At 39.4% G+C, this 23,325-nt stretch overlaps 3 protein-coding genes across 5 annotated transcripts; all 3 read left to right on the top strand.

Moving 5' to 3' along the window:
- The first annotated feature begins 345 nt into the window (after nt 1–345).
- On the top strand, nt 346–5,059 carry LOC103988366 (uncharacterized). The gene is made up of 3 exons (XM_018824451.2): nt 346–1,160; nt 2,019–3,764; nt 4,699–5,059. Exons 2-3 carry the CDS (start codon nt 2,079–2,081, stop codon nt 4,852–4,854), a joined length of 1,842 nt encoding a protein of 613 aa, XP_018679996.2. The 5' UTR covers nt 346–1,160; nt 2,019–2,078; the 3' UTR covers nt 4,855–5,059.
- A 1,140-nt stretch (nt 5,060–6,199) lies between these two features.
- LOC135652808 (receptor-like protein kinase 7) lies at nt 6,200–9,410 on the top strand. Its single transcript, XM_065174055.1, has one exon. The coding sequence runs from the start codon at nt 6,409–6,411 to the stop codon at nt 8,935–8,937; it is 2,529 nt and encodes an 842-aa protein (XP_065030127.1). The 5' UTR covers nt 6,200–6,408; the 3' UTR covers nt 8,938–9,410.
- A 2,857-nt stretch (nt 9,411–12,267) lies between these two features.
- Nucleotides 12,268–22,176, top strand: LOC135652828 (autophagy-related protein 16-like). 3 transcript variants are annotated; one of them, XM_065174113.1, is made up of 10 exons: nt 12,273–12,412; nt 13,771–14,028; nt 14,125–14,251; nt 16,344–16,525; nt 16,618–16,813; nt 20,290–20,375; nt 20,890–20,985; nt 21,101–21,260; nt 21,348–21,735; nt 21,848–22,176. In XM_065174113.1, coding segments are annotated over exons 2-6 (543 nt in total). In that variant the 5' UTR covers nt 12,273–12,412; nt 13,771–14,026; the 3' UTR covers nt 20,326–20,375; nt 20,890–20,985; nt 21,101–21,260; nt 21,348–21,735; nt 21,848–22,176. The 3 variants fall into 3 exon arrangements, with proteins under 3 accessions (XP_065030172.1, XP_065030178.1, XP_065030185.1); XM_065174100.1 differs by lacking the exon at nt 13,771–14,028 and having other exon boundaries at nt 12,268–12,412; XM_065174106.1 differs by lacking the exons at nt 13,771–14,028; nt 20,290–20,375 and having other exon boundaries at nt 12,268–12,412.
- The last annotated feature ends 1,149 nt before the right edge of the window (nt 22,177–23,325 follow it).

Consider the following 23,325-nt stretch of genomic DNA (forward strand, 5'->3'; position numbering starts at 1 on the left):
CTCGCCACCCTGCAATTGATCGACCAACATGCGCCTTAATTCGCGCCGCTCGCCGCCCACACGGATTAAATTCTGTCGCAGAGCCGACCGAGTGCAGCGTTCCCTGATCAGGCGTCACCCAATGCAGCCTCCCTTCTTGCAGTCATGTTGAAGGAACACCGGAAGCAAGCAAGCAAGGATATCGGGAGATGGATGGTGGACGCAACACGAATCCACGCACGTTCACATCAATTTGGTTTCCGTCTCTTCGCCCAACTACTTTCTCTCTCTCTCTCTCTCTCTATTTTTGTTCTCTTTACTTCTCTTGTCTTCTTCTTTTTCTGGCTTTGACTAGAGTAGGCCAAGGAGATGGGGACCCGCTGTACTCTGCACTCTGCGGCCACCTCTCCCTCTGTCCTCTCTTCTTTAGTCTTTGACTGGAGCAGAGACGAGCAGAAATGGATCGAACACGCGGCAATTTTTATTAGCGTCATAATTTTCTCGCTTATCAGAGAGGGAAGAACGAGTTAAAAAATCCGATTTTGGGATGTATTTTACATAAAAGACCGGATTTTGAGGCTTTGATTCACATGGGGGTCGCGGAGCAGGTGGCATTCCCACCGCTAACCACGACGTCTTGGATTTGATTGTTCATTTCGATTGCTTCCTTCTCTAGTTTTTGGCCTCCCTGCAGTCATTAATGGTGGATTGGGGGGTTACAGTTGTTTCCGGTGCTTTGATGGCCGTTTTTGGTTCTCTGTGAGGGAACTATAGCTGTTCAATGCTTGAGAACTTTTGAGGCAAAAATGCCTACTCAGATTTGGGGAGGAAAACGTTCTTTTCTCTGCTGGTCTCCTTATCTTGCTTTACAGTACTTCATTTCTACTCCTTTGTTTGCTGCTACAGTTATCGGTTTATTCCCCTCCCCTTCTCTTTCCTCTAAGAATCCTGTTGTCTCTTCATTTCCAATCTCCGTCTCCAATCTCTCTCTTTACTGATCATATCAGCAGAAGACCCATTCGATTTTCACCCAAAGAATATATTGTGCATGCCTTCCTCTTCTTGTTGATCCTCCCTGTCTCTGTTCTTGTGGGTCTTGAGATCTTGATTCGCTAAAAGACAAAAACGATCCCTTTCTATAAGCAGCTCCGACGCAAGTTTGGCCAACATCTGCATCCGAGGTGAGATCTTTAATGCCCTGCTCTTATGTTTCTTTAGTTTCATATCTTTATTTAGGGTTTTGTGAAGGGCTTTGGATGTTAGGCATCCGATGAAGATTAAGGAGCTTTACCAAATTGCTCTTTGGAATAATAAAAGTAAAGACTCAACATGTGACGGGGAATTTGTAGGAGAAAAGGGATATGACATTCCAACTGTTGATATATATGTTAGAAATCTAGTGAGAGTGGTAGATATGGCCGTGATATATTTCTCTAATGATAATTTAGGAGAATGTCTCACAGGGATAGCTTATGGGTGGTAACAAAGGCCTTAAACATGGAGTGCTGTTTGACATGAATTGGAAAATAGTATATTAACTTTGGGAATTAAAGATGAAGAATCAACTTTAGGCTCGCTGTAGTAATATAAATTTCCATTGAGGCATTGCACTTTGAACTCATCTTTATAAATGTATTCAAGTAGAAAGCAGCTTGTGCTTTCTGTCGTATGAGATGCTAATATCATTTTCATGCTTAAGTGTAATGTAAGTGTGCAATGTTTACATCTTCATTTTTCTTTTTCAAATAGAGTTTTATTTGTACCCAATTCATGACATTATTTATATGTTAGAAAATAAATTTTTCGCCAATCAGAAAAAGAAAATGATACTCTGGAAACTGTATGGCTTGAATCGGTGGCATTTAGTAACCCAATGAAATTTGAGTTATTCTTCCCAAAATATTTTTATGATAGGTGTACTTGTGATTTCACTAGTGTAATACAAAAGATACATCAAATTTATTTGCACATGGAACTTATTCGTATAAATGTATGCCTTTACTCTGTCATGGACATGTATATTGTTTTTATCATTGCAGCGTGAAGTTTGCCAGGTTTGTTCTTCTGAAGTTTGATGTCACGATACATGCTGTTCTAACATGACATCAGAAAATATGAACTTGGAAGGGCAAGAACTGCTAAGAGATAAATGTGCTGTAACTTCTTGTTTGGTAAATAGTGCAGAAGTTGGAGAAGACAACCACACTAATGTTAATTTTTTGGAAGTTAAACTGGATTTGAAGGAGCTTATTAGCAAGATTCCTTTCGTTTGGGATATCAAACACCTAAAGCTTAGTAGAAGATGCAGACAGATCCAAAGAACATATCCATGCAGCAATCAGATCAACTTTCATGATTATATCATGGATGGCGATATAAACATCCCTGCTGATATGACTGCTTCTGGTGTAGACTTCAAAAGCTCAAAGCATAGGAAAGCAACTCGAAGCATGGACAATCTGGGCACCTTCTCTGTTGAATATTCACCTGATGAGCAGTCGGAAAATGTAATCATTACTTCTCCAGCTAAATTAATATATGATTCAGTAGAAGGGATCATGAAGAGAATAGGCCTCACGGAAATGCCATTGCCTTTTGATCCACTTAAACAAGATGTTGGTATGAATCATATTAGATTGAGATCGGCCAGCACCAGAGAAATGAAATTCTCGGATTTAGCAAGATCTCCTTGGAATTGTAGATCACTGACAAAATCTCTTAGGAAACATGGATCTGAAGCAAAATTCTCTCAAGAGTCGTTTTGTTCTTGCTCAAGTACAAGGTCAATTTCCTCCTACCAGTCCGCCTCACCTTCAGATGGCTTTGTCACATCTGCTGCACTTCTTCACTGTGTATCGGAGGGCAACGTTCCTTATTTCTTATTTGTCGTGGATGATGATGGATGTGAAGTATACATGGCCAGACCTCAGAAGATCAGAGCCTCTGTTGACAAGCCCCTGGATTATATTTATCAGTTCCATTCATGGAAAGCTAGCAGAAAGAAGTGGAAGAAAATCGTTATTGATGCTTCTTCACATGTTGGAAAGATGAAGGTATCAAGTTCTTTAATTGTGAACTCTAACAGATCTAAATTCATGGAGACTGAGTTTGTTTTATTTGGTGCCAAAGAAGAAGAACGGTCCACTGAGAAGAAAAAGTCATTATCTAATTTCAAGAGGATTAATATGAGATCCAAAAAAGTGGCTAAGATATTTACACCTACCCGTACGTCCAGGCACGATCCTAAACTTAAGGTTGATGAATCAGGTACTCAGTTTGAGGAGCCATGCCATCTTTTTCCTGATGAGCTGCAAATTATTGATGAATCAGATCGTGCAGATCACTTTGCAAATGAGTTCCCACCCAATCGTGAGTTGACTGCAATAGTTGTCAGAGATTATGGATATAATAGCTCAAAAGGAGCAGCTTTTGGCGGTTGGGGCCTCAAGTTCTTGGAGAAAGTTGAAACCGATGATGCTAATTTTTTTCAAGAGTACCCATCATCTTCTTCTGAAAGTTGTGAAAACACATCCAGAAGTGCCACAAAGAAGATTTCCAGGAATGTGACCGTTCTAGTCCCAGCTGGGTTTCATGGTGATCCGATTGCCAGAGGTGGTGGCCCTTCTAGTCTTACTGAGAGATGGAAGTCAAATGGACATTGTGACTGTGGTGGATGGGATGTCGGGTGTGCAATAAAAGTACTAAACAATGACTCTATCTGTTCAAAAGTTTTGCCTGAGGCCGAGTTGGAAGAGGATTGCAAGTCATTTGAACTGTTTATAGAGGTGCGGTATACATTTTAACTCATTAGATTGTTTGGTCTCATTTTGACTACTTTTGTTGTCTCCAGCTTTTGTATTGATTATTTGACCTTGTGTGCTCGCACGGCATTTTTATGAACCTGATGTTGCCTAGCAATTTTAAGTGAAGTTCCATGGTTGAATCTAGTTTTTCATCTTCTTGAGCTTAAACGATGAATCATTGGATATCACATTATTATTTAGATTTATTGTCAATTCTGAAAATTTATTAATTCTTCTTTATCTTCCAGAGATTTCCAAATATGTTAGCATGTGCAGACAAGATCTGTGAATTTATATGGTCAGAAAACTATATCATCTGTCCTATGTGATAGATTGAATCTGTCTTGCCAATTTGTTTTTCTTTTCAATTCCAAGCATCTCTGATTATGTATTTCACACAATTTTCCTGGTCATTCCGTGAGACTTCATGCAGGTAAATTTTGGTACCATAGCGACGATCGTTAAATGGATTGCCATCCACCCTTTTCTTTTTACTCCTGCACTTTTGAATCTCTCCAGTTACGCTGCTGATGATTGCTGAACCAATTGCTAATGAATCATCGATTGCACACAGATCATGATCTGTTTTTGATACCTTATTTTCATTTGTGCTTTTCATTTCTATTCTGTCTTTTCCTTTTACTAGATGAACACAAGCTTGTAATCTATTATGTGCAGTAGTAGTCATACTTCATGTTGCAAAACACAGACCATTCTTTTCTGTCTACTTTGGTTACACGTCTCACCATGAACAATAGCTTGATTACTTCCCAACATAGATTGCATCGGTATGAGTTGACCATTTGGATGTTTCTCATTGCGTGCTTAGTGCCTAATAGATGAAAAAGACACTACATGACTGTTTCTATGTGATTAATGTTCATTGATGTGTAAATTTTCTTGTGTTCATTCTCAGGGTGGAAAACACACACAACCGACTCTCCAAATGTTGACTGTGAGCAAAGACTTGTATATCGTGAACTTCCAGTCAAAGTTATCAGCCCTGCAGTCTTTCTCCATAGGAGTTGCGTTCATCCACTCAGAGACTCTAGAATTGTGTCCAAAGCTGTAACATACACATGTTTTTAATGTGGAACAAATAGAAGAAACTGTTTCTCCAATTTGCAGAAACAGTTTCCTGAAATGATGAACTGACACACAGTAAATAGAAGGAAGATATTGTTTAGTTTGATTGAATCAGAATAGGAAGATTCAACCTCTCTGATGTAAATCCAGTGGGCATATTATACAGTTTTCCCACTCTAGTGATGATCTCAAAACCTGTGACCCAAAGAAACATCATCAAAAGTGGATCCTCATGCTAAGAATCCAAGTCTTTCTCCATTCTTCTTTGCCAAGCGGATCAACGCTCGTCTCTGCTTTCCATCAGCCCCTATTGCCTTGCAGAACTCCGTGATCACCTAACAAGAAGAAGAAGAAGAAAGAAAGGAAAACCGTCTTGATTGAGTTGTTCTGATCCTCTTAGAACAACTTCATTATTAGACTGCATGATACCTGTGAGTGCAGTGCTATGGCCTTCCCTCTGAGCTGATTGAACCGCTTTCTCCCAATAATTCCCTGGAGGAGGAATTATATATAGATATATGTAGATTGATCTTTGAGGAATATCAAATCTTGGAATGCTATAGGGGTTTCATCCTCTTAAAAGTCGTCAGATGATTATAATTATAGATAGTTCTTATTCTCAAAGAGATGAAGACTATATGTTTATAGAGGACTTCAAACCTTAGCCCTAGAGACTGCTTCCTAAGTTATCTCTTTTGCCCTCAACCCTAGTCGACCAACACAGTAAAAAGAGGTATATGATTATGTGTTTGACAATTTATTTGGTTTACATTTTTACGTTGATACTTCTTATGCAACTCAAACTCTTAACTATAATAGAAGAAAAAAGAAAGTCAGTAAATCCATGATGAAAAAACTAAATTATTAGTCTGATGAGCATAAATAATAGATTAAAATTTATGATTAGATATGTAAGTAGTTTAAAATTTGAAGTTCATGTACTAATTAATCACCATGTAAATAGGGGTTAATGTAATGTATTGAAATTATTTTCAAAAAAAAAAAGAGAGAAAGAATGAAATTAGTGTTTAATTTATTTTTGTATGTAACTAAAGGTTTTTTGAGCCATCCAAACCATCAATCCAAATATATAAGTTCAAATAAATAAATAGTATGCCAATCTTTTAATATTCCAGACCAAAATTAAAATACTCCAGGAAGAATATCCACTAAAATTCTTGACTGGGTATGTCCTATTTATTGCCTGTACAGCTCCAAGAATTGCAGCTGCCACCATACAGACTATTCCTAGAAGTTAAGTATCTATTGCCAAGAAAAATTACAACAGCATCACTATTCCTTATAATAAATTAAAAAATATTATTAAAATTATGATTCTAAGTTCCATCATTATTAATTTTTTATTCATCAAATTCAGGTGTCTGTCACTTTACAGGCAAAGGAAGAATTCCTGGAACACTGCAACTTCCTAGAACACTGGTTTTCAGCATGTGCAGCAAATAGGACACTGTCCTATGGAAGAGACTACGAGCATGGGCAAATAATTCCCTTGAAGATTGCCATCATTTCTGGCCCAAATATGAGCTCCCTTCTGCTGCTGCTGCTCCTCTTCCTCTGCCTCCTCCGGGGTGGCAATTCATCGCCGGAGGAAGAGCTGCAGATTCTTTTAGAATTCAAAGCATCTCTGAGTACCACCAAGAATAACACCTTCGAGTCATGGACCTCGGAGGGTCGCTCCACTTGCAGCTTTGCCGGGATCAAGTGCGACTCCACCGGCTCCGTCTCCGAGCTCGACCTCACCGACTCGGGCCTCTCCGGCACGATACCCTTCCGTTCCCTTTGCCGCCTCCCCTCGCTCTCCAGACTCTCCCTCGGCTCCAACCTCCTCTGCGGCTCCATCACTGTCGGCCTCCTCAATTGCACCAGTCTCCGCCATCTCGATCTCGGCTTCAATTATCTCGCCGGAGCCGTCCCCGGCTTGGCGCCTCTGAACGAGCTCCGAGTCCTGAACCTATCCGACAACGCCCTCACCGGCCTCTTCCCGTGGGGCTCGCTGGGTAATCTCACAGATCTGGAGGTGCTAAGCCTCGGAGACAACTTGTTCGATTCCAGTCCCTTCCCTGAGGTGGTGGTGAACTTTGCCAGGCTCACTTGGCTGTTCCTATCGGACTGCAACATCCGCGGCGAGATCCCGTTTTCCATCGGTAACCTGACGCACCTCGTCGACCTTGAACTCGCCGACAACTTCCTCACCGGTGGAATCATTGCGGAGATCGCAAGGCTCCGCAACCTCCGGCAGCTGGAACTCTACAAAAACTCGCTAACCGGAAGCCTTCCGCCGGGGTTCGGAAACCTCTCCAACCTGGCCTACCTCGATGCGTCCATGAATTTGTTGAAAGGGGATCTCTCCGAGCTCCGCAGTCTGAATAACCTCGTCTCCCTCCAACTATTTCTTAATGACTTCTCCGGCGAGGTCCCGCTGGAGTTGGGGAACTTCCGGTACCTAACCACCCTTAGTCTCTACTCAAATAGGCTCACTGGAATGCTTCCGCCGAAGCTCGGGAGCGTGTCGGAGTTCGAGCACATAGACGTGTGGGACAACTTTTTCACCGGCGAGATCCCACCTGATATGTGCCGGAAGGGGAAGATGAGGAAGCTTCTAACGGGAGACAACAAATTCACCGGAAAGATACCAGAGAGCTACGCCAACTGCTCATCGTTGGTCAGGTTGAGGGTGAGAAACAACTCCCTCAACGGCGTGGTTCCTGCCAGGCTCTGGGGCCTGCCCAATCTGGAGATCATAGACCTCGCATTCAACCGATTCGAAGGCCCAGTAAGCGCAGCGATCGGCGAGGCCAAGCCACTGAGATTTCTGTTTCTCAACAACAACTACTTCTCTGGCAAGCTGCCGGACATCACAGGAGCAAGGTGGCTCTACCTACAATACATGGACGTCTCCTACAATCAACTGACAGGAACACTGTCGCCACACCTGGGAGAATCCAGGACGCTCGTTTACTTGCTCATGGCGGGCAACCAGCTCTCCGGACATATTCCCGACTGTTGGCAGCGCATGGAAAACTTGACCTTCTTGGATTTGTCCAGCAATAATCTCACCGGAAGGATTCCGAGCACGATGGGCTCCATGGTTAGTCTTCACACGTTGCACTTGAACAACAACTCTTTCACCGGCCGATTTCCTTTGTCGCTGCGCAAGTGTCAGGGTCTTGTCACGCTTGACATCGGAGAAAACAGGTTCCACGGAGAGGTTCCGCCATGGATAGGAGACAGCTTCCCGGCGCTGAAGATTCTCCGCTTGCGCGCGAATAGGTTCAGCGGCGGCATTCCTCCACAGCTATTTCGCCTTGCGGCGCTTCAGCTCTTGGACCTCGCTGACAACGAGCTCACGGGAAGCATACCACGGAGCGTCGGTAATCTAGCAGCGATGGCCATCAGACGACAACAGCGAGACGATTTGGACAGAAACGCATTTGGTTACTCGGACAGCGTTTCTTTGATGTGGAAGGGGGAAATGTCTTTCTTCAAGCGGACACTTTCACTGGTTCGAGGCATCGATCTCTCGTGCAACTTTCTTTCGCAGGAGATCCCATCGGAGCTGACAAATCTTTCAGGAATGGTCTACCTAAACTTATCCAGGAACGATCTGACAGGATCTATACCAAGTGCGATCGGCAATCTGGACCTGATAGAATCTCTGGACTTGTCAAGGAATCAACTTTCAGGTGCAATCCCCCCAAGCATCGCGTCATTGACATTTCTGGATTCGTTGGACCTATCAAGCAACAACTTGTCGGGGAGAATACCCTCGGGCAATCAACTGCAAACGCTTGACCCCTCAGTTTACGCCGGCAACGACGGGCTCTGTGGACCTACGTTACCCAAGAAGTGTTCGGATCATTGGGAATGGTCGACTGATGTTGAGGAGAACGGCGACGGGAATGAAATCATATGGTTATATCTCGGCACCGGACACGGATTTGTGGTGGGTTTTTGGGGATTCATAGGCCTTTTATCCTTCAAAACATCTTGGAGGCTTGCTTTCTTTCGTTCCATGGATAAGGTGCTGTCGAGATTATCCATAGGGTAGAAGAGGTGAACCTCCACGTCTCAAATATTCTTACCACATACCGAAGCAAGCAGTCACTATGGAAACAAATAGATATACTTACCAAAGAAAGGAAAAGAGAAGAGAAGATGGACACATAAGAACAGAACTCTAGCAAGCATAGAAGATGGATCTGCTTCCACAAAAGGCATCAAGTATGGAATGTGCATAATTCTTCTGACAAAACAAGTTTAAAATGTCAAGAAAGATTCTCTCTTTGATTGGCAGCAACACTTTCAAGTCAAGCAATAATAAAGGTCATCCTCAAGATTTTCCGCTACATCAACTAAATAAATAGTGAGCAAGCATGCAGACTATGTATTCTGTGATCAGAGCCTCCCACAATCTGTCGGTATTGAATACTTCAACTGCAGAAACTATGCAATCTGTGCAGAAGATTTACATAATGGTGCACAAACAAGAATCCAAATACTCATCCTCAGAGTCGCTTGAATCACTGTCAATAATCCAGGAAAAAATTATAAGTATATATACACCAAAGATATGAAAATTAATTCTTACTTTGACAAGCCTTTGGAATTAATTTCCACAACAAGTTGTAAAAGAAGATAACAAAAAACAAATGTCTCTATTGGCATGTAATATCAAAATATTTATAATGATTATTTTATAATCCAAAAGTATCTACTTCAATCCAATTTGTTACACAGCCACATAGACCCTTTACGATACACTTAAAGAGCTACTTTTTTTATTAAACAAAATCCAGTCTCTCTTTAAACACATACTACCCAAATGATTATAATTAATAGCAGTTTATAATCAATCCTAGGCACTTCCACCGCAATTCCTTTAGAGATGTCTACATTCCGAAACCAAAACCTTGTCCTCTAACAGACCGTCGATCACATGTAGCTCGACGCTAATAGGGAACTAGACCAGTTTTCCATCTAAATAAATCTTAGTCATGTAATCCGCTTGGATTTTCATAATCAACCACAACAAATATACTGTTTGCAGCAACAGGGCGTCAGCTACATGGTTACTTTCCAAGTATTCAGCTCTGTTTAGTGTAAACTCTGTTTGAATTTGTAAAAATAATTTCTTGTAACATATACTTGTTCTTAACAGGTTCACTAATGAATAGGCATTCAGGCTACATTTGGAATATGTTTATATTTTTAATATGCATCTTGAGAAAGAAACTTGAATGAATGTACAATTATGGAATGCTTTGAGTGCTTGATAACAAGAGATGAAAATTATATTTTAAATTTACATTGACGTAAGTGTTATTTATTAAAATTGTTTCAAAAGCACGTTGAATATTATATAATGAATTGATCCTTTTAATATTTTTAATATTTATTCAAAGGTAAATATATATTTTTATTTAAATAAATATATATGTGTGTGCGTAATCTTTTAAAAAAGATATATTGCCTAGATATATAATAAATAAAAATATAATCATATAAATAAATAAATAATATTTAGAAATAAATTAAAAATTACCTTATAAAAGACATAAATCATATTAGTTTCTCACTAAATCATATTGGTAATCTAATAATTTTAGATAATATCATAAGATATTTTAAATTTTCTAAAAATTACATTAGCATCCTACAAATGCTAAAACGCTAATGTTAACTTGAGATAGCACCCTTTGAGTATTTGGAATGTAGCATCCAAACCAAATAAAATTTGAAAATAATTTATCAAATATTAATTCACATTTGAAATATGTATTGGGCCCTCAATACACATCTCAAATGTGTTCCCAAATACACCATAAATAATACAGAGTCATCAAGTCCAAGGAAAATACTTATAAAATACTAATCTTGCTCATAGACGCACATATACTATATTTTGGAAAAAAAAAAGTAAAGCAACTGCATAACACAAAGAATTATATACACAATAACCTATGGCACTAAATTATGAAAAAGAAAAGTAAATAAACTGCATAACAAAAAGTTTAGTCACCTGCATAAATCAGTGATATAAAAAAGAGAACAGAAAAGAACAATGATGCCACCAAAAAATTATAAAGATCAGTGCTCCATGTATGAAGTAAACCATAGATGGATAGCATGGCAACAATTTGGTAGATTTCCTCTAACAGAGATGGCTAGTTCATCTATTTCAACCATATAAGAAAAGAAATCAGAAAGAAAGATTAAATAAGCCTTTGAAAAAGTAGGAATGCCTGGTACAGGGAGTTGGGATTGACCTGGGCTGGAATTCCAAAACCTCCACCAGATTGTCACCTTTGCAATCATTCCACTGGACGTTCCTCGCCGAGCCCTTCTTCCTCCTACCGGTCGCCACTCCTCCACTCTCTTCTGCAGGCAAAAGAGATTCCTTCTCGGCTTCTGCCTCTTCCCTCCTGTTAGCACCCTTCACAGATTCCACCACAGCAGAGGGCCTATTCCTATTACAAACTTTACGGATCTTGCCACTCAAACTCATGTCTTTTTCACCGCAGATAAGAAACCGCAAGAAAGGGCACTCGAGAAACGTCTCATAGGAATTTTCGCCCTTCCAGAGACCACAAGAAAACCTAAATCTATCGAACCCAGTCCAACCAAAAGAAATCTTGAAATCTTGCCACTCAAACTCATGTCTTTTTCACCGCAGATAAGAAACCGCAAGAAAGGGCACTCGAGAAACGTCTCATAGGAATTTTCGCCCTTCCAGAGACCACAAGAAAACCTAAATCTATCGAACCCAGTCCAACCAAAAGAAATCTTGAAATCTTTCCCAACCCAAATCGTGACTGCGATCAAAAATGTAACGAGGAAGAAAATCCCGCACCAAAAGCCGAAAATACAGCGCCTTATTTCCGAGCAAAACTCCACAGCGATATCCGAAATTAAGCCGAAAAGCCGATGGAAGTCGAGAGGAACATGCAATAACGGAAAGAAATCACAAGAAATCGTGCGACATAGAAGATGATCTGTTTTCTATCAGGAGAGATGCGAGGGGAATTGGGAGAGGAAGAAGGCGGGCTACGGAAAGCCGCACATCTTTATCGCCAAGAAAACTGAATCTTGGCCACCCTTGGATCTTACCCTTAATTTTATCCCGATTAATTCCCAGTCGGTAGATCCTGTAGGGCCTATGTACGTTACCAATAACTACACCGGTATCTGGAAGGGGTAACGTGTTAACCGATAGAGAAGCGAAAAGGATCGAGGAGAGAGGCCAACTGCCGAACGGCCATAATCTTTGTAGCCATCTGCTAAATAATGGATCGGACGGCCCGAATGAAATTGGGCTTGGCCGACTCCAATTTAACCTGAACTTTCTCTCTCTCTCCGCCACCGACATGCTTCTGCCCAATACTCTCCAGTTTCTGCTGGCGTCGCGTCCATCATCTTCTTCCTCCGCCTCCACCTCTGCATATCTTTGTATCGCCACGGAGGATCTCATTCCTTTTCGTAATGAGCATGAGTTTGTGGGAAGTTGTCGAAACCCCCTATTTCAGGTACGCATGTGTCGTCGCACCGAAGCAGGTTCTTTAAATCGTTTTCCATACTGTTCTCCAATCCCATTTCATGATCTTTTTCGTTATTTAGCTATCTTCTTGATGATGCATTCGATGTATGCATATGCTTTTACTTTCCACCCTGATTAAAAGAAGCTCTTTTTAGTCAAAAGGTGTTCGCTTTTGTAAATTGGGGGACGATTTGCATATGGATTGATATCTCCATCGTTATGTTGATGACGTGTGTGTAAAGAAATCGAGGGGTATTGTAGGCTGAAGCAAGTTTTACAATTGTTGAAACTTCACACCGCGTGGAAACGTTTATTTAGAAATCCATAATTACATAGTCTTTCTTTTTTTTAATTGTGCTTTTCTCAATCATTTACATTTTATTGTAACATAGATCAAATCAACTATTTACAAGGAAAGTAAACAATTCTTGAGTTATTACAGAAATCTTTGAGAAATCTTAAAATCATAAAGATAAACCTTCAATATTTATGAAATATTTCCATTCATCTGATAAAAAATTTTGCATATGTCATGAATACTCATACAACATAGCCCAATATCTACACAACTGTTAAGGGACATCCACGTATAATATATGCAGAAAGATCGAATACAATAATAGATGGAGAGGCTGAGATTTTTAATCCAAATCAACCCATTTAAATACTTTGACTGAATTATTTAACTATCTTTTAACTCGAATCCGATCGGTAAGTTACACTTAATTACCAGTTTCTATAGTCTGGAATTAGTGGAACTGCTCATGATGTTTTCTTTTGTGGCAACCAAAGATAAGAATAGATTATTCTTATTGTGAGAAATGAAGTTAGTCCCTTTAAATTAAAATCAATTTATTTCATCAGAAGGTATACTTATCCCAGGCTTTCTATGATGATGACATGACACTTGCAGGCTATTTTAGCTGCATCTAATTAATTGTCTTTTCTGTAGATTGGCAAGTAACTCTGTTAATGTCAAGCCGCTTGTGATAGATAGTTCCTCTTCGTTTGGTACTCTCTTCTCCTTTCCACCGCCGCCCATTGGCACTTTGGTTTTCCTGATCGTCAACCTTCTTCCCTGCTACTGTCAATGGCATGGCATCATAGTTGGTTGCCGACTATATTTATGTACCATTTCAGGTTCATGCATCCTCAGGTCATTAATTAGCTGAACTTGTAAATAAAATTTAGATATAAATATTTATTCATACATATTATTTTAGATAAAAAATATCTACATTATTTATGGATAAAATATATAATGAGTCCGGTCCATGCATATATCAATTTTTATCCAAAATAATATGCATATTATTTTTAATATAAATTAAAAATGTTGGCTCACAGCGGGTTTGGTTTTTCTTCGACGAATCGGTTCTGCAACGGACCGAACCAGAGACGACCGAACCAACATCAGCCGACAAACCGGGTCGGGTTGCTTTCGGCTTCCTCTTCTTCCCAGTAAAACCCGTAGTCATCTAAGAAACAGCTCTGCCTTTCACTTCCTCCCCATCGATCGTCGATTCGGGTGAAGAGGAGGAACATCGATCGATTCGATGCCCCCAGACCCCTTGATTTGCTCTTGAGGCGTCGATTCGGAGACATGTATGCAAGCTCCAATCACTTCCCCCTCCAATCGTCCTTGTGTTGGGGCAGCTGTTTGCTTGCTGGATTTTGATTTGTGTTTTCTTGGATCTCCAGGAGCCCGGAAGAGATCGGGACGGCGGCGATCAAGCGCGCCATCGTGGCGCTCCGAAAGCGGCATTTGCTCGAGGAAGGCGCCCACGCTCCGGCCATCAACGCCCTCTCCAGACCCCTCGTCGCCCAGGTACGTCGAGACTGCACCATGGAATCGGGGGCAATGGCAACCCTCTATTGATGTAATAGTGGGAGTTCCGGTGCTTGTCGGTTATCCTAGAGCAGGATCGACACCACGGGAGAACGACCATTGTTAGGTTTATGCCTATGAACACGGAGGAACTGGATTATACTCTCTGGAAATAGATTAAATTTACACAACATGCGATTTGATGTCGTCTTCGATGACTGCTGCTGTCTGGAGGCTATATCGGAAATTGATTCTTCCTTAATCCATCTCCCCTGTGCTCTTAATTCAACACCCCTAAAACTTATACTTTTGAAACTTTTTATCCATCCTAATTAACCATAGAGTATGACTTAATTATTCTTGTCGTATTGCTAAATTTTCACTTCATATGTTTGATACATTTTGTCTTAGTCTTTTTATTCAAAACCCAAGTTCCTAAGTTGTTTTGATGGTCAAAGGTCAATGCTAGCTAGACTCTGATTAGTCAAAATCATTATCGTCAACGAAGCACACATACCATAAAATTTTATCTTGAGTATGCTTTGAAATAAAAGCATAGTCATTTAGTTAGACTGTTGTGAAAATCTGGGACTGGCCTTATCTTGTTATTATATCCGAATTAATTGTCATAAAGAATCGCCATTGTGGCCAAGGATCTAAGTCACCAGAGAATGAGCAGTGTCATTGATCCTTGGAATGGTTTGTGTAGTTTGATCTAGATTGACATGGCTCAAGGATCTAAGTCACCAGAGAATGAGACTGTAATTCTTTTACATGCCACTCCAACCACAAGTTATTTCATAAATTACCTCGTAAAGTTACAATCTTGCATGAATACCTTTGAAACTACATAGAAACCATTCTGAATAAAGTTTATATAAACCTATCCAAATTTTCAACCATCATGTGCAAGCATGAAAAAATTAGGCTTATATGACAGCTATAACATTTGCATTTAGCCAGACATGCCCGCTAGGCGACACCAGGAATTGTAGAGCCCTAAAAAGGATGAGTCGGCTTAATAAGGATTTAATTTTTATTTTTTGTAGCATATATAAGGATCATGTCATACTGGTTTGCCACTAAACTGTGTCCAATCCTTAATTAGTGTCTGTGCTATTGGAGGTGTGACGGGGTCTTCTATGTTTCGGATTATGACAAGATGGTGGTGAATTTCAACTGAGTTTCAGATGAAAATTTTTTCATTGGTTGTATCCTCATATTGGATTTTCTTCTATCATATCAAGATACAATTGAGTTCTCATCTCTCCAAAAGAAATTGTGGGAGGTTAAGGCAAATTTGTCCATCTCTTATATGTCTTTGGTATGATGGTTTTAATAAAAAAGATAGCAGTGACAGTTGGGTGGAACAGGGTGAGATTTGCCATTTACAAATTCTCCCCAACTTTTAATTTAATCCTCTTTCTCATCCCTGCACCGAATTCTGACAATGTAGGAATTGTCTTTCCCACCCTTGCTCTGTTGGTAAAACTTCCTTCGCTTGGATCAGGCTTTTTATGTCTGACATACTTAGGATCCTCAGTACTCGAACCGAATAACTAAGCTGAAGGCCAGATACTTCAAAAATAATAGAAGTTAGAGAATTAACTCCAGGGAATTATAAAATCATGAAATTGGGAATTTGGTGACAATGAGGGAGAGGAGAGAGACAAAGGGAGGAGAAATGAAGAGAGTGAAAGGATGCAGAAAGGTGATGGATGGCTAGTAGGATGTTAATGTTATAATTTGGGGTAAAATGGACATATATGTGCATAATACATTATGCATACAAAAGGCCAACCGACATTTAGAATAAACTCAGACTTAACCAATAGTCATTATAACACATGTATTTCACCCATAACAGACATTATTGATTTGCTTTTAGACACATTCTATTCTTAATGAAGTCATATCTAATGGATTGAATTCAAATTCAAATTCTGGTTGTTGTTATGTTAGACTAAAGTGGTCATTCGGTGATGAATGACTGAAAATAACATAAATCATCTTCACTCAGGTCATTAATGTATATAAATTTATGTGTGTATATATATGGTCTGTTGTGTTACAAAGCATTGAAATCTAGCAGGGCTTGGAGTGGAAGGAAAAAGCTGAAAACCTTGAGCTGGAACTGCAACAATGTTACAAAGCTCACACACGGTTATCTGAACAGCTTGTGGTAGAAATTGCAGAATGCAGAGAATCAAAAGCCCTTGTTCAAGAGAAAGAAGAATCAATTAATAATTTGCAAAATGACATCTCACTAGCAAGGTTGCCTTTATACAACCAGTATTACACATGTTTAACTAAGTGCTATTTGTATGAGTATGGTCATATTAATTTCATAAAAACAAATGTTTCAGGGAAGAAAACCTACAAATTAAGCAGGACCTAGATGAAAAGACAAAAGCTTTGGATTTGTTAATGAGTGAAAACCAGTCACTCAAAGCACAACTTGAGGAGATTAGATTGAAACTGAAAAAAACAGAGACTGAGAACAAGGATTTAATTGATCGTTGGATGCTTGAGAAGATGAATTCTGCAGAAAAGCTAAATGAGGTACTTTCAATTCTTATAATAGTGATTTCTAGCTTTATGGTGACTCTTTTTCCTTCTAATTTATCAATGAATTATGAAATGTTTCCATATGGTTGTCTACTTCATATCGATAGGATTTTTCTTTTTACAAATGTGCCTCAAAAAATTGTATAATTGAATTTATACCAATATGAAGTATAATATCTTGGTCTGTGTTCATCTAAGGATTTAAATACTTGTTGGAGCTGTATGTACAGCGATAAATTTTTTGGTCCAATTAAATGCTGATATCGAAAGTCATAGCTCATATAGTACAAAACTGTCATGTTGAAATTTTAAGGGCTAATTAGGCCCATGCAAGGACTGTGTTAGGCTGAATGAGAGGCCCAAACAATGCCCCAAGAAGTCTCACTATCGTGGCACAATCTTTGAGACTGTGTCAGGCGGTGGTACCGCTAGTCTGGGCGGTTGTACCACCCCTGGCAGGGTACCAAGCGGTGGTATCGCCAGTCTGGGCGATGGTACCACCCAGCACTGCCCCCTATGCGGTGGTACCGCCCAGGGCAGTGTTAGTGTCAGACTAACGCTGGGCGGCGGCGGTGGTACCGCCCATGCCTGGGAAACCCGGGATGAGATGTTTTTAGGCTCCAAGTTTGAATCGACTTGAAGCCTATAAATACCCCTCGTATCCCTGGTTAAAGGACACAAGCATAGAGAATACAAAAGTGAGAAAACGCTACGGCAATCTCTTTATAAATTCCCTCCATTTTAAGTTTAGAATTATGTAAAAGAGGAGTGTGAGTGCTTGTAAGGGTTATCTCCTAAACCTGTGAAAAGGAGAAGAGGGGTGTAAAAGATGATTGGCCTTCGCCTATTGAAGGAAGACCTATAGTGGACACCGGTGACCTCATCGGAGGAGGAAGGTGAAAGTGGATGTAGGTCACGTTGACCGAACCACTCTAAAAATATGATTTGCATTTTACCTTAAGCAATTTATCCTTACTGCAAACCTCTTTAACAGCTTACTGCCTTGTACGCTTTCGGGCTATCATTACGAAACTGGTTTTATCGAAACTAAACATTTTTGAAGAAACTGGTTTGTACTTTTTCTACCAACCTAAAGCAGCAAGATATCCATTTGCTTATCATTTTTGAAGAAAATTCATGTCCTAGATAAAATATAAAGGTTGGTAAAGAAAAATTAGCTCTACTGATATTGATTCATATGTCCCTAATTCAGTCTAATAATTAAACTTTATTGCTTCAACATATCATAATTAAGTGACAAAGTACATTTTTATTTTTATTTCTTTGGAAAAAGATAATAGTATAACTATCAAGACTACAAAGAAACCTAGTCAAATCCATTAGGTTGTAAGACATTTTCACTAATATTCCAACAATAATAATGAGACCCTAAAACTTCAATATCAAATCGATATTAGATAACATTTGTCATGAGATAATTAACATATTTTATATTATGATTTATGTTCTAATTCCATTAAGATTAAATCTCCCCATCTACATTCCTTGTGTTAACAAACATATAAAGAGAAAATTAAGGTTAATTACTTTTAATTGTAATTAATATTAGTAGTTTGAGCTATATATATATATATTAAAAGTAGTCTTAATGTTTTTATTATTATAATAAATTGAATTACTGAGATTAAGTACAAATATTTGTATAAGTAAAACTGAGTCATTTCGCCTTTAATAAATCAACCATATATAATTCAGTGATACATTCGGATTTTGTGATTCCCGTCCTTTATGAATTTGGGACCCATTAGTAACTCAACCATCTAACGGGTCGAGTTCTAAGGATCCGTAAGCGGGTAAATAATTAGGCCATTTAGCGGATTGAGGATTCCGATCCATATAATCGGGTCGGATTTGTGTCATGGAAACGGGTTATTAGGCCTAATAAACCCTTTATAACAATAGCCATTATTTTTCCCTTCTTACCGTCGACGGCCCGTCCGCTTTCTTCTCTCGCTCGCCCTTCTGCAGCCCTAGAATCGCCACCTGCGCCACCACCGAAATCCCATCTATCTGATCCTTCCGCCACCGTTCTTTCCTCCGATCTCGATCCCTTTGCGTGTCGCGAAGGGGAGGTTCCATGAACTGCGAAACCTGCCAACTCAAGGAACTGGTGAGACCCTATTTTCCGAAATCCTTTTGGCCCTTGTTCGTTTCATTCCTAACCTCATCCTCGAGTAGCTTCGAGTAGGTTCGCATATACCGATCCTCGTTTCTTGCCTCTTCTTCGTGTAATTTCAGGCGTGCTTAGTAGCTATCGCTTTAATTTCTTGTTGACTATTCTTCGATCATTAATACCAGGTGGTGGTGCCGACAGAGATACAAGATGTGCTGCGTTGTAAGTTCAATTATTGCTTATGTTAAACAGTGGAATTGGCATGACTATGATTAGGATGTGTAGCATTTGTCTTTTACGATTGTTAGTCTTGTACAATCAGCTGATTACCATGTAGTGGCTTTCTCACCGTAGCTATTTTTTTGCTGATGCATCGTAGATGCCCCTGTATGTAGATGTCAGGCATGTGATAGCCGTGTGTCATGCTGCACAACACATGCTACAAATGCCAACAACTTATGCAATGCTGACTTATAGTTCATGTGCGCACCTCGATACGAATGATAAGTTGGTCTGACTTTGCCAGATTCCTAGTTTCGTGAGAGAAAAAGGGTAAAATGTAAATTGTTATAGCTTCGGAAGGTCTAGCACTTGCATATACATGCAATTAAAGGAAAATTCGGTGTCATTTCAATGATTTAGGTAAGAATTCATTTGTATTTGAGAATATCAAAGTTACTTTCTAGATTTCTTGGGAAACTAAAGATTTTAAAGTGAGCGAAAAAACAATGCAATGGTAAAAAAATGGTTAATTGCAAAGATATGAAAGTGCTCGACCCTTACGCTATATGAAAATTTACTTTTTTTATCCACGAGATTTTCAATTTGACATGGTCACACCAATTTATCATTCATATAGAAGTTTATGTGGCGCCATGTCATAAATATACAATTTAGTTTTCCGATTTTGCAAGGAAAATATAAGGCTAAATTCTTCAGTCCATGGTTTCGCTGTTTTCAAGCTCACTTTTCCAAAATTAACACAACTTTAGATTTTCCTGCACTCTAAATATAAAAAAAAAGGAAAATTGTAAACATACTATTTTTTGTTTATTTATTTATACTTGAAGCATTTCATCATGGAATAAACTTTCTACAAATTTTCTTTGAATCAAAGTGGCGTAAACTATTTTTAATCTCTAGTTTTGCTTATGCCTTCTTTATCATGTATATTTTTTTCTGAACTTCTGAAACAAATGCTGGAACTGCTTTAGCATTCCAGACCATGTGGTTATAGTGCGTATACTGCCTGTGACCTTTGATCTTCAGCAGTTGTCTTTATCTGTTGCTGATTTTTGGACACCTCTGCATATATTTATCAGTTCCTTTTTTGCAGGCATATTGCATACAATTATCTTCCATAGAGCATTAGGACTTGTTCGGCCCAAGGATGTTGAGTGTGGACACTTCGAGCTCACCTATGTAAGTTGTTTGCCTTATAACAGAAGCTACTTAAGCTGTTGAGTTGTAACCATATCTGGCATATGTTGTTGCATACAGTGTCCCATTTGGATTTATTTCTTTATGTTTGCTTTCTTTCAATTTTTGTTGTGTATGGTGTCATAATGTGGCATCATCATTGGACACCCTTTCTTAACTAGGTAGCATATATCCAATTATCCATAGTTTATCAGTCCAAGTTGTCATGACCTTCTCTTTATGCACATGACCGGATTCTGTAGCTAACAGTCAATCCACAAGTTTTGGCATGCATTATTATCGACTTGACAACCAAGAAAATTGGGCATGCCTTGGTGCTGTTTGGTGTGTTGCTTCTTTATAAAGTGTGCTGTTAGTTTATGGTTTGCGTTTGACCTGTAAAAGACTGCCAGTCTGTTGCTTAATTGTGATTTGCATTGCTTTTGTCTCCGTTGAAGTTCTTTGTTTTGCGTTTATGTTTCTGTTATAGCCATCTTATCCTGAAGCTTTCTTGCAGGTTCGTTGTGGAGATCATGAGATTGAATAGAAGATAGATGAAAAGATTGACCAGTTCATTGGTTGGGTAGAGAAACATCCAAACAGAAAATGCCAGGTTTATGCTTTTATATTATCAGATACCTATCAGTACTTACGGTTCACAGATGATGCTAGGACTTTATTTTCATTTTTTTTAGGCTGATACGTTCATGAAATTTTTGCTGGTGCAGGTATGCTTATCTTTTTACGAGGTCAAAAACAAGCATGCAACATGGTTTGGGAACAAAATTGAGCGCCTTTATTGGGAGCAGTGGTATATCAATTTACATGTGTTAAACCCTAAATCTCATGGTAAATCTCATTATACCAAAGCACCCGTAAGCACTGGAGGTAGTAAGGCTCTTTCTCTGAATTTGCCAATTTTATCATTATTTTATTATTTGATAATCTAACCTTCTATATATCTTATGATCTTAGAAAATGCATCTGAAGAGAGCAGTTCGAGACATGCTGCCTTAGAGTCATCATTATGTGAAGTCTTGTTTCAAATTATAAGATTTGCTGATGAGAAAAAAGACCACATTCCAACTGTACAAAACTCTGAGATTATATCATTTCCATTTGGGATCTCAACTCCAAGGTTGCTTTGTCCGGACACCATTCTCTATGTCCTAGTAGCCACAATGCTTGATTTAGTGCATTAAGTGAATTAGATTCTACACAACTCGATCTCCAGGTAACACCTTTTCTCGACATGTTCGACAGTTCATCAGACTCCTCTTTTGGTTGGCATGCTGATGTGCTTAAGAGGATGCTGCAGACTGGACATCCTTCCATGCTCAGTTGACTTTAAAATTATGCAGGCGTAAGTTGCATACAGTCATCCTTTCATTTCTAAAAATGTTTATTCATGCTACAGAAACCATTGCTGCTTAAAATGTCATGGTAAATTAATATCAACTACTTCTCTGAACCAGGTTTATACTCGGTGGTGAATGAAGCTGAAGAGAAGGGGCATTTTGTCCATTGATCTTGTACATAACCCTTGGACAGGCCTATTAAATCCTCATCATTTGTTGCAGTTTCCTGAACTACATCTAAGGCATCATGGCAGACTACAATTGCCCCTGCACTTCAGTGTGAGTATCAATGCCAACTTATAATGTGGCTAACAAGTTATATCATGATATGCACTACATACTTTTGCTCAAATGTTCATTCGTCTGTCTCGGTTGCTCGCCGTGTTTCATATTGCTCTTTAACTTGTTTCATCTGCAAGTTTAAGTATGACTTTTCGTGCACCAAATAGGGTTCTTTAACTGGCCATGTTATGTGCTTCTATTCTCTCGCTGAACTTGCATCAGGTCTGCAACCTGTAATTTTCATATTCTACAATTGAGTATTGGCTAGTGATCAACACTCCTGCAGTGGTAGATGACAGTAATCTACAATAAACATAGCTCATTCTTGGCCTGTACGAATTTGAATATTTTATTGGATCTAGTAAAAATCATCTCATTGGAGATATATACAAGATAGCTGTTGCTGTTCACTTGGTTGGGCAGCTAAAGGCATCCTAGGTGAATCCCTTGGGTCCCTCCGCCATGTGGGATCTGCTGCACTATCTGAGCACACATAAAACTAATGTATGTTACTTTAAAATGTACTATTTATCCCTATTGAAGTGAAACAAAAGAGAGTGAGTAATTTGTCACTTAGATGTATCCATATGTAACGAATGAAAACATTTGTTCTAATGTCCATCGGATGAATCTTCTTCTAGTTTAGTGATTGCATTAGAATGTTTTGCATTACCCAAAACTTGGTCACGGGTACTGCCAATACTTTCTGGTTCGATCAGTGCAATCCTTTCTCTTGCATCTTCATCATCAAAGTAGGGAAAAGAATACCCAAGATGCCATTGAATGACATGACTGGATTCAGTTCCCCATTCATGCTAAATGGGATATGACTCTCTGGAGTTCAACTTGTCTCCCATCAAAGATAGAATCTTCTTCTCTTTGCTCTATCTTTCTCCCCAGTATCCCTGTCAAGCTTGACCAGTCCCAGAATAGAGAAGGCCAAACACAAACACAGAGAACATATCCCTCCTTCCCTGCCATGACCTCCAGTACGTGTTCCCTTCACCGCAAGCCACACGGATCAACTGTGAGCAATATGCCTGAGCTATAGCATCTACACCTCTTGTAACATGAACTATTTCTTCAACAATTTTCCTGTCTCAAATGTCATTCCAGAAAGGGTAGAACTTGCAATGGTCCACCATCATGGGGTGCAAACTAGTCAGCAGAGGTGGTATTTAACATGTGCCCTAAAATGGAAGCCATCACCTCCCAGCTCACTCCTTGTTTGTGAAGATAAGATCAGAACATATTCTGCAGGCAGGATGGGGCCGAGAACACAAGCATTTAGCTTGAACAGTGTGCCAGCTCTG

The sequence above is a fragment of the Musa acuminata genome, chromosome BXJ1-4 (genome assembly GCF_036884655.1).
Source record: "Musa acuminata AAA Group cultivar baxijiao chromosome BXJ1-4, Cavendish_Baxijiao_AAA, whole genome shotgun sequence".
Taxonomy (NCBI): domain Eukaryota; kingdom Viridiplantae; phylum Streptophyta; class Magnoliopsida; order Zingiberales; family Musaceae; genus Musa; species Musa acuminata.

Excerpts from the sequence above, each read along its gene's own strand:
- LOC135652828 (XM_065174100.1), top strand. The coding sequence starts at position 12,369 with ATGAGCATGAGTTTGTGGGAAGTTGTCGAAACCCCCTATTTCAG. Across the intron at positions 12,413-14,124 it reads GTCGAAACCCCCTATTTCAG|GAGCCCGGAAGAGATCGGGA; the intron begins GTACGCATGTGT and ends TTGGATCTCCAG. Across the intron at positions 14,252-16,343 it reads CCAGACCCCTCGTCGCCCAG|GGCTTGGAGTGGAAGGAAAA; the intron begins GTACGTCGAGAC and ends GAAATCTAGCAG.
- LOC103988366 (XM_018824451.2), top strand. The coding sequence starts at position 2,079 with ATGACATCAGAAAATATGAACTTGGAAGGGCAAGAACTGCTAAGAGAT. Across the intron at positions 3,765-4,698 it reads CATTTGAACTGTTTATAGAG|GGTGGAAAACACACACAACC; the intron begins GTGCGGTATACA and ends GTTCATTCTCAG.
- LOC135652808 (XM_065174055.1), top strand. The coding sequence starts at position 6,409 with ATGAGCTCCCTTCTGCTGCTGCTGCTCCTCTTCCTCTGCCTCCTCCGG.